Consider the following 10,858-nt stretch of genomic DNA (forward strand, 5'->3'; position numbering starts at 1 on the left):
CGGCGGATGCAAAAGGCAAAAGCAAAAGTTAATAACTTGACCTAATTCCTAATCCTATATATATATATATATATATATATATATATATATATATATATATATTACTTATTTATAAATTTTGGGCCCCCCAAAATATTGGGCCCTGGGCAGACGCCCAGGACCGCCCGGCCTCTGGGCCGGGCTTGCTAACACATATGGTATGAAAGATATAAGGGACAGTGATGGACTTGGCTAATATGTCAGGTTTGGTCTTATGAAAATTTTTTATTGATTATTGTGATAAATTATGTGGTAAAAAGTGAAATCGCTCGCCCTCAGTGTCCTCGCCGTACCCGACCCAAGGCCATCACGAAGGAGGTAAATCATAGCATCCTGAGCGAGCATGTGGCAGGTGGGGTGAGTTGTACAGGGACCGAAGATTTACGCTCCGACTACCCTGAGTTTCGACCCCACAACCTCATGTGATAAACATCCCATCACATATCAACTCGGATGATCTATGGGGTCGATTATTATGATAAATTAGAAAGTACACATAATGGAGCCTATTAATTCATTCGTAGGGAATCTTTATTAAAAAAAATTATTCGTTAATTTATCAGACTGAAACTTAATTCTTAAGTAAAAAGATGCCCTTGCACCCGGGCCGGCCGCATATTGATGATAAAAGTCGGAGTTGTCCATGGTAGGTGCAGGGGTGTTGTCTTGTCGTCCATAATGGAGTTACGAATAAAATAAACGTTTAAAATTGTTTTTTTTATAATATACGGGTTCCTCCTCTGACATCTAAGATGATTATCATTCTATAACTAAGGGGGATCAGACTCTCCCTTAATTTCCTCTGATCCATCAAGTGCAACGGAATGGAGAAGGTGGGCGATTCTCACTCGTCTTCAGATCCCGTTTCGCCAACTAGTAACGAGATGATGAAGGCTAAGTCTCCAGAAATATTGCGTTTGGAAAAGATAAAAGGCGTCATAGAAAAGCTTCAAGGTTTAGCTGATTTCTTGCTTAATTAAAATACAGTCTATATTATATTCTGTTATTAACATGCACTGCTTCGGTGACAGCCTCGGGTGAAGATATCGACGTAGAGTATCGCAATGGGACGGTGATAGTCGAAGGCCACTTTGATCTTGAGAAGTTACAAAATGAGGCCGGCGATGCGATCAATTCAATTAGATACCCTTCAAGAATACCTACGTCCGGCAGGGTACCTATGATGCCAGTTCCCGAATTTCCTTATCGTTATATTCAAATTCTCTACACTGAAAATGAAAACCCAGAGAAAAAAGATTACAAAGAGAAAAAAGAAGAATCGAAGTGCTGGTAATGGTGAAGTTAGAAATAAAATAAATATTCAAAATTGATTAACATTAAAATTTATGTACGAAGTGACTTTGTTTTTTCAGTGTACTATGAGCCTGAGATGGGAGATGCTGGAGGCTCCGGGTTCCATGCTAGTTGCTGATGGTTGTAGTTCTGGACCACGGTAAAAAAAACAAAAAACAATGGAGTCCAATAAAAGTAATCGGTATTGTGTTGCTGGTATGTTTGTGTATCAAAGTCAGCATTGTTTTTTTTTTTTCTTATGTATTTGTATGTTTGCGTGTCAAAGTCATAATTATAATAATGGTGCGAGTTCATTTGTGATTGAGATAAAAAGTAATTGTTTTCTACATTGTTTCTCTCAAATAAAAATGTTATTTTTAATCTAATGGGCAATACTTCAATTCAAGATTGCTCTAGTACAAAAGAAAAGGATTGCTTTGTCACGTATTAGAAAGATACTGATGTAATTAAATTGGGTTAGATGGCAAATGATGATTTAACTTAGTTTGGGCAGTATATAACTTAATTTTATTTCTTTTTTTTTTAAATTTTAAACTTTGAATATCTAGATGTTATCATGTTTTCAATTTTGAATTTATTTGATTTTTAAGACTTTTACATTCTTATTTTTTTTTAAATATAACACCTCAAATTTTTAAGTATAAAAAATATATGAGATATAAGAATAGAGAGTAAAAAAGAGGCGAATGGAAGGTAACGATATGATCACCTCCCCTCAACGTAAACATATGCATTTCACTTTCTCGATTTGAAACTTCTGGCTCCCTGTGACCTATCCAACAAACTTGATCAATCTGTCCAGCTTTAAATCAACTCATTTATAATGTGCATTGCTACATTTCACCACCTTCTATCTTTTAAAAAAAAAAATCAAAAAAACTCATAACACAATCATAACCCAAAACAGAACTAGAGTCTAAACCTCGAACAAAATTAGAACTTAAGAAAAAAATCAGTACCTAGAATAAAACCAAAACTTAGAACAGAACTAGATCCCAAAATCAAAACCCAGAAACTAGAACCTAGAAAAAAAAACCATAACCCATAAATCAAAACCTAAAATTAAAACTGTAAGCCAAAATCAGAAATCAAAACTTAAAACAAATAAACTAGACCAAATAGATAGACATACATACTAGATAGGTAAACTATACAAATAAACAAATCAAATTAGACAAATAGAAACCGCATTAAAAAAAGGAAGATATATCACTAAAAAAAAAAAATTATAACGAATTTTGTGACAACTTTGTAAAAAAAATCCGTCACAAAATTGAGAAATGCAAATCTGCGACGAATTTTTTTTTCATCCCAAAGTTAGCGACTAATCCAATTTTCGTCGCATATTTTCCAACGAAAATAGATTTTGTCGCTAAAAATCGACGACGAATTTAAGAATTCGTCGCATAAATCCGCAATCAGTAGATTCATCTTAAATCCACGATGAATATACAATTCGATGCAGAATCTGTGACAAATATATGATTCATCGCAGATTCTGCGATGAATATATGATTCATTGTAGTTTTTTTTAATGATACGCTATGATAGTTTAGCAACGAAAATTTTTCGTTGCTAAATTCATCACAAACCACAAAAAAAATATCCAAAAATAACCATTTCTACATTGCATCTTGTTAATACAAACAATATCGAACTAGTTTAACAAATAAATCCATACACATTGTATATACACATCCTATCCAACATTTCTAACAAAATAAAACATACATTAAACCAAATCACAATTCATACATCAAAATAAAATCATACATCTAACATCAAATCAAAATATCACCAAATGTCTAACATTTTATAAGAAGTTTTAAACAAGTCAAGTCATACATCACCAAATGTCTAACATTTTACAAGAAGTTTTAAACAAGTCAACTCATACATCACCAAATATCTAAATCTATACATCACCAAATCTCATACATCACAAAATCATACACTACAAAAAAACAGCCTTTTAGGGACGAAGGTTTGCAACGAATTTAATTTTCGTCCCAAAATTTCCAACAAAATTTGCAACAAGAAATTAAATTGTTGCAAATTAACAACGATTTTAGCAACAAAAAGTTTTCATCGCAAATTAGCAACAAAATATATTTTGTCGCTAAATTTTGTTGCAAGTTTGCGACAAAAAAAAAATTTGTTGCAAATTTTGCAACAAATAAAATTTTCGTCGCAAATTTGTGGCAAGTTTTCCAACGAATTCTGAATTCGTTGGAAAGTTTTCCAACGAATTCAGAATTCGTTGGAAATTTCCAACGAATCTGGAAATTCGTTGGAAAGTTTTCCAACGAATTCCAGATTCGTTGGAAAGTTTACAATTCCTAAAAAACTTGGTTGATGGACGTATAGAGCTCGGAATTGAATGAAACTAGTTTCTATGTGCTCCTCTTGATCCCCTGATTTTATATATATCAATAAATAAATTTTTTATCCAATATATTTTTTCAGTGATTTTTCAAATATCAATGCGGAAAAAAATAATTTGTGGACATATTTTTGAGTTAAAAAAATATTTCAGCTCATTTATAAAATTAGGAGACCAAGAGGAGCACATAGGAACTGGTTTCATCCAATTCCGAGCTCTCTAAGTCCATCAACTGAGATTTTAAGGAATTGTAAACTTTCCAACGAATCCGGAATTCGTTGGAAATTTCCAACGAATCTGTGAATTCGTTGGAAAGGTTTCCAACGAATTCTGGATTCGTTGGAAAGTCTACAATTCCTTAAAATCCCGATTGATGGACCTAGAGAGCTCGGAATTGGATGAAACCAGTTCTTATGTGCTCCTCTTAGTCTCCTGATTTTATAAATGAACTCAAATATTTTTTTTGACGTAGGATAATTTTTTCACGTCTAGGTCAAGTAGATGAATGTTAATTTTAGTTGAAAATGGTGGAGTTTTAAAATCAAATCGGACAAGTTGACCGTGTTAGAGTTAAAAGATAATGTTCGAGTGCTCAGTACGAGACGAAATCAGTTTGTATGCATTCGTAAAGTTCTCATGATTATATCCATGAATTAAAAATAATTTTAGAGCCAACATATTTGGATTTTTGAATTTTTAAACCTAAATTAAAATTTTCAGACACATTGGTGTTTGAAAAATCATTGAAAAAATATTTGGTAAAAAAATTATTTAAGGACATATATAAAATCAGGAGATCAAGAGGAGCATATAGGAACTGGTTTCATCCAATTCCGAGCTCCTTAGGTCTATCAACCGGATTTTTAAAGAATCGCAGACTTTCCAACGAATTCTGAATTCGTTGGAAATTTCCAACGAATCTGGGAATTCGTTGGAAAGTTTTCCAACGAATTCTAGATTCGTTGGAAAGTTTACAATTCCTTAAAAACTTGGTTGATGGACGTCGAGAGCTCGGAATTGGATGAAACTAGTTTCTATGTGCTCCTCTTGATCCCCTGATTTTATATATATCATTAAATAAATTTTTTATCCAATAAATTTTTCTCAGTGATTTTTCAAATATCAATGCGGAAAAAAATAATTTGTGGACATATTTTTGAGTTAAAAAATATTTGAGCTCATTTATAAAATTAAGAGACCAAGAGGAGCATATAGGAACTAGTTTCATCCAATTCCGAGCTCTTTAGGTCTATCAACCGGATTTTTAAAGAATTGTAGACTTTCCAACGAATTCAGAATTCGTTGGAAAGTTTACAATTCCTTAAAAACTTGGTTGATGGACGTAGAGAGCTCGGAATTGGATGAAATTAGTTTCTATGTGCTCCTCTTGATCCCCTGATTTTATATATATCATTAAATAATTTTTTTATTCAATATATTTTTCTCAGTGATTTTTCAAATATCAATGCGAAAAAAAATAATTTGTGGACATATTTTTGAGTTAAAAATATTTCAGCTCATTTATAAAATTAGAGACCAAGAGGAGCACATAGGAACTAGTTTCATCCAATTCCGAGCTCTTTAAGTCCATCAACCGAGATTTTGAGGAATTGTAAACTTTCCAACGAATCCGGAATTCGTTGGAAGGTTTCAACGAATCTATGAATTGTTGGAAATTTCCAACGAATCTGTGAATTCGTTGGAAAGGTTTCCAACGAATCTGGATTCGTTGGAAAGTCTACAATTCCTTAAAATCCTAGTTGATGGACCTAGACAGATCGGAATTGGATGAAACCAGTTCTTATGTGCTCCTCTTAGTCTCCTGATTTTATAAATGAACTCAAATATTTTTTTTGACGTAGGATAATTTTTTCACGTCTAGGTCAAGTAGATGAATGTTAATTTTAGTTGAAAATGGTGGAGTTTTAAAATCAAATCGGACAAGTTGACCGTGTTAGAGTTACAAGATAATGTTCGAGTGCTCAGTACGAGACGAAATCAGTTTGTATGCATTCGTAAAGTTCTCATGATTATATCCATGAATTAAAAATAATTTTAGAGCCAAAATATTTGGATTTTTGAATTTTTAAACCTAAATTAAAATTTTCATACACATTGGTGTTTGAAAAATCATTGAAAAAAAATATTTGGTAAAAAAATTATTTAAGGACATATATAAAATCAGGAGATCAAGAGGAGCATATAGGAACTGGTTTCATCCAATTCCGAGCTCTTTAGGTCTATCAACCGGATTTTTAAAGAATCGTAGACTTTCCAACGAATTCTGAATTCGTTGGAAAGTTTTCCAACGAATTCCAGATTTGTTGGAAAGTTTTCAATTCCTTAAAAACTTGGTTGATGGACGTAGAGAGCTCGGAATTGGATGAAACTAGTTTCTATGTGCTCCTCTTGATCCCCTGATTTTATATATATCATTAAATAAATTTTTTATCCAATAAATTTTTCTCAGTGATTTTTCAAATATCAATGCGGAAAAAAATAATTTGTGGACATATTTTTGAGTTAAAAAAATATTTGAGCTCATTTATAAAATTAAGAGACCAAGAGGAGCACATAGGAACTGGTTTCATCCAATTCCGAGCTCTTTAGGTCTATCAACCGGATTTTTAAATAATTGTAGACTTTCCAACGAATTCAAAATTCGTTGGAAATTTCCAACGAATCTGTGAATTCGTTGGAAAGTTTTCCAACGAATTCAGAATTTGTTGGAAAGTTTACAATTCCTTAAACACTTGGTTGATGGACGTAGAGAGCTCGGAATTGGATGAAACTAGTTTCTATGTGCTCCTCTTGATCCCCTAATTTTATATATATCATTAAATAAATTTTTTATCCAATAAATTTTTCTCAGTGATTTTTCAAATATCAATATGGAAAAAATAATTTGTGGACATATTTTTGAGTTAAAAAAAATATTTGAGCTCATTTATAAAATTAAGAGACCAAGAGGAGCACATAGGAACTGGTTTCATCCAATTCCGAGCTCTTTAGGTCTATTAACCAGATTTTTAAAGAATTGTAGACTTTCCAACGAATTCTGAATTCATTGGAAATTTCCAACGAATCTGGGAATTCATTGGAAAGTTTACAATTCCTTAAAAACTTGGTTGATGGATGTAGATAGCTCGGAATTGGATGAAACTAGTTTATATGTGCTCCTCTTAATCCCCTGATTTTATATATATCATTAAATAAATTTTTTATCCAATATATTTTTCTCAGTGATTTTTCAAATATCAATGCGGAAAAAATAATTTGTGGACATATTTTTGAGTTAAAAAAATATTTCAGCTCATATATAAAATTAGGAGACTAAGAGGAGCACATAGGAATTGGTTTCATCCAATTCCGAGCTCTCTAAGTCCATCAACCGAGATTTTAAGGAATTGTAAACTTTCCAACGAATCCGGAATTCGTTGGAAACTTTACAATTTCTTAAAAACTCGGTTGATATACCTAGAGACCTCGGAATCGGATGAAACAAGTTCCTGTGTGCTCCTCTTGGTCTCCTGATTCTATAAATGAGCTCAAATATTTTTTTTTGACATAAGCTGATTTTTTTACATATAGGTCAATTGGATGAATTTGAATTTGAGTTTAAAGTGTTAGAGTTTTAATTTAAACCAAATTGATGTAGTTGAACTTGTCAGATTTACAAAATAATGATTGAGAGCTTAGAATGAGGCAAAATTAGTTTGTATGTGTTCGTAAGGTTCTCGTTATTATATATATGAATTAAAAATAATTTTAGAGCCAATATATTTTGATTTGTGAATTTTTAAACCTGAATTTAATTTTTCGGACATATTGGTGTTTAAAAAATTAATGAAAAAAATATATTGGGTAAAAAAAATATTTGAGGGCATATATAAAATCATGATAAATAAAGGAGCGCATAGAAACTGGTTTCACCCAATTCCGAGCTCTCTAGGTTAGTCAACCGTGGTTTTAGGAAATTGTTAAGTTTCCAACGAATCTCAAATTTGTTGGAAATTCCCAATGAATCAGAGAATTCGTTGGAAATTTCCAACGAATTCGTGATTCGTTGCAAAGTATACAATTTTTTAAAAACTCGATTGATGGACCTAGAGACCTCGGAATCGGATGAAACAAGTTTCTATGTACTCCTCTTGGTCTCCTGATTCTATAAATGAGCTTAAATATTATTTTAACATAAGATCTTTTTTTTTACATTTAGGTCGATTGGATGAATTTGAATTTGAGTTTAAAGTGTTTGAGTTTTAAATCAAATTAATGTAGTTGAACTTGTTGGATTCACAAAATAATGGTTGAGAGCTCAGAACGAGGCGAAATTAGTTTGTATGTGTTTGTGATGTTCTCGTGATTATATACATGAATTAAAAATAATTTTAGAGCCAATATATTTTGCTTTGTGAATTTTTAAACATGAATTTAATTTTTCAGACATATTGGTGTTGGAAAAATTAATAAAAAAATATATTGGATAAAAAAAATATTTGAGGACATATATAAAATCAGGATAAATAGAGGAGCGCATAGAAACTGATTTTACCCAATTCTAAGGTCTCTAGATTGGTCAACCATGATTTTAAGAAATTATAAAGTTTCCAACGAATCTCAAATTCGTTGGAAATTTCCGGAAAATTCGTTGGAAATATATTTCCAACTAATTTAATTATTCGTTGGAAATAACCCTTATAATTCCTACTCAGTCCGATATATTCCCTTCACCTCTTGCCCTAGTTTTTTCACGCCCTAATTTTTCCAACAAAGGCGGCTGTGGCGATTTTTCTGCCGATCTCCGGACGGTAAGCTCTCTTGCCACTTTTATCCGACGATCCCAGTCCCTTCCTGTAAACCTAGCCCAGGCGTACCTCAGGTTGCCGCTCGCGGCCGTGCCTGCCGCTCACGACCGCGGGCCGCTGCTCCTGGCCGCTCGCTGCCGCGGGCCGCCGCGCCTGGCCGCTCCCTCCTCTTCTTCTTCCACTCCATGGGTGCATTGCCGATTGGCAGAAGCAGAGGTTAGTTTTCTGCTCGGATTTGCTTTAACAATCTTCGCTCGTGGGGTTTCCGAACTCATTTTGTTGTTGTATTTGCTCCGGCGGTGCAGATCTGGCTTTAATCATAGAATAGTTGCAGCTATTCCTCAGCGCAATCTATTTCTCTGGGTAAATGTAGAACTTCTCTTGGCTGGACTACTTTTCGATGTATGATTTGAAGTGATTCGGTTCTCTGGTTCTCTGATTTACTTTTTGGGCTCAGTATTTTGGAATCCTTTCCTCTCTTTTTTTTTCAGCTTTTCAAAATTTTTTTACTTTAATCTTTTCAACGTGATGTTGTCTCCATCTGCTCCTTTTGAAAAGTACTCAAATCCGATTCGAGTTTTGAAATTCCTGAACTGTTGCTTTTTATTATCTTTTTAAACGATTGGGGCAACTATTAGTTTTAGGCTTAAAGTAGCAGCTTTCTGAGATAGGAACCTGAGAATAACACAGGCAAGACATTAAATTGCATCAGATTCAAGGTGGAGCCCTCTTCAATTGTTTTTGCGATCATTACTTTTCTCTGGGGGAAGTGATATTAATTAATGGTGCCTGCTTAATTCGAACCTATCACTTGTTTTAGAATCCAGTTCATAATATATTTTGCCCATTTTCCGCCAAAGCAGGGATTGATTCTCATGAAGAGATTTGCTTGCTGTCGCCGCCGGACAAAAGATTTCAGCCTTGATTTCGAGGATCAAGACCGTATGTTTCTATTCTTCTTGTTTTTCCTGCTCATTTTTCTGCTTCAACACGAGCAAAACTTGATTTTTTTCTTTTATTCCTGAGCAGCATTTTCTGTCCTTAGCTCCGGGTGTGTATTCATCACAGTTGTGAATTTTACAACTCTGCAATCATCAAATATCTATCTTTTTATATCCCTTTCCCTTCCCTAAGGAAGGGTATAGTATCAATTAATGGTTGTTTGAAATAAAGCTTTCTCCGTGACTTGATAAGCGTGACCTGTAAAGCTTTCTCCATATTTTGTATCTTAATTAGTATTGTTATTTTTGTTTCAAACAGGGTTGGTAGGTGAAAATGATGGTGGTATTGACGTAAAAATATGTAAGTCGTTATCTATTTATTTATATGTTGGTTTATAAGATTTTCTTTTTTTTTTTATTTATTTTTGGATGTAGGTAGAAGAAGGAATTGGATTGAGAAGGATCTCCATAAGATTATCTTCTACTTTTTTTCATGTTTTTGTATGAGATTGGAATTTGGATACACATGTTTGTTGTAACTTTGTTGTAGTGTTTGATTTAGAGGGTTAGTTGTTGTATATTGTTATTATTTGTATGATTGGATGATGATGTTTGTTGTATTGTTAGTTTTATGTTTTTAGTTTAGGTTCTATATGAAACATGTTTTGACGATGTATATGTTTGGGTTTAGATTATTGATGTTTGTATTTACACAAATATATTAATTAATATTTGGTTTATATTTGTGTTATTGTATTTAGTTGTGTATTCAATATATATTGAATCTGTTTGAAAAAAAATTGTAATAGGAATAAATATTAAAATTAGATGGGTATGAATTTTTTTACTTTTGGGACAGAATTTTGTAATGAAAACGGGTTTGTTGGAAATTTTTAACGGCACCAAGGATTCGTTGGACATTTCCAACGAAAACAGGATTCATTGCAAATTTTCAATGAATCTCAAATTCGTTGGAAATTTCCAACAAAAATAAGATTCGTTGGAAATTTCCAACGAAAACAGGATTCGTTGCAAATTTTCAATGAATTTCAAATTCGTTGGAAATTTCCAACGAAAACAGGATTCGTTGGAAATTTCCAATGAATCTCAAATTCGTTGGAAATTTCCAACGAATCTCAAATTCGTAGGAAATTTCCAACGAAAACAAGGATTCGTTGGAAATTTTCAACGAATATGTATTTTCGTTACAGAAATTGGATTTTTTAACTTTTGCAACAAATAATCATTCGTCGCAAATCTATTTGCAACGAATCCATATTTTCGTTGTTAATTTGCGACAAATTTGGAATTCGTTGCGGTTTTTTTCTATTAACTGTTCCAACGAATATTTATTTTCGTTGCAAGATTTCCAA

At 32.8% G+C, this 10,858-nt stretch overlaps 2 protein-coding genes across 2 annotated transcripts; both read left to right on the forward strand.

Annotated features, from left to right (window-relative positions):
* Nucleotides 1-778: 778 nt before the first annotated feature.
* On the forward strand, nucleotides 779-1,718 carry LOC122009262. Its single transcript, XM_042565363.1, has 3 exons — nucleotides 779-993; nucleotides 1,071-1,329; nucleotides 1,413-1,718. Exons 1-3 carry the CDS (start codon nucleotides 864-866, stop codon nucleotides 1,420-1,422), a joined length of 399 nt encoding a protein of 132 aa, XP_042421297.1. The 5' UTR covers nucleotides 779-863; the 3' UTR covers nucleotides 1,423-1,718.
* LOC122001826 lies at nucleotides 1,471-10,225 on the forward strand. Its single transcript, XM_042556787.1, has 5 exons — nucleotides 1,471-1,548; nucleotides 8,452-8,760; nucleotides 9,408-9,486; nucleotides 9,805-9,809; nucleotides 9,921-10,225. The coding sequence occupies exons 1-5, from the start codon at nucleotides 1,471-1,473 to the stop codon at nucleotides 9,990-9,992; spliced, it is 543 nt and encodes a 180-aa protein (XP_042412721.1). The 3' UTR covers nucleotides 9,993-10,225.
* Nucleotides 10,226-10,858: the final 633 nt, after the last annotated feature.

This window comes from Zingiber officinale, chromosome 1A (assembly GCF_018446385.1).
Source record: "Zingiber officinale cultivar Zhangliang chromosome 1A, Zo_v1.1, whole genome shotgun sequence".
NCBI lineage: Eukaryota > Viridiplantae > Streptophyta > Magnoliopsida > Zingiberales > Zingiberaceae > Zingiber > Zingiber officinale.

Excerpts from the sequence above, each read along its gene's own strand:
- LOC122009262 (XM_042565363.1), top strand. The coding sequence starts at position 864 with ATGGAGAAGGTGGGCGATTCTCACTCGTCTTCAGATCCCGTTTCGCCA. Across the intron at positions 994-1,070 it reads CGTCATAGAAAAGCTTCAAG|CCTCGGGTGAAGATATCGAC; the intron begins GTTTAGCTGATT and ends CTTCGGTGACAG.
- LOC122001826 (XM_042556787.1), top strand. The coding sequence starts at position 1,471 with ATGGTTGTAGTTCTGGACCACGGTAAAAAAAACAAAAAACAATGGAGT. Across the intron at positions 1,549-8,451 it reads TAATCGGTATTGTGTTGCTG|TCCGATATATTCCCTTCACC; the intron begins GTATGTTTGTGT and ends ATTCCTACTCAG. Across the intron at positions 8,761-9,407 it reads GCCGATTGGCAGAAGCAGAG|GGATTGATTCTCATGAAGAG; the intron begins GTTAGTTTTCTG and ends CCGCCAAAGCAG.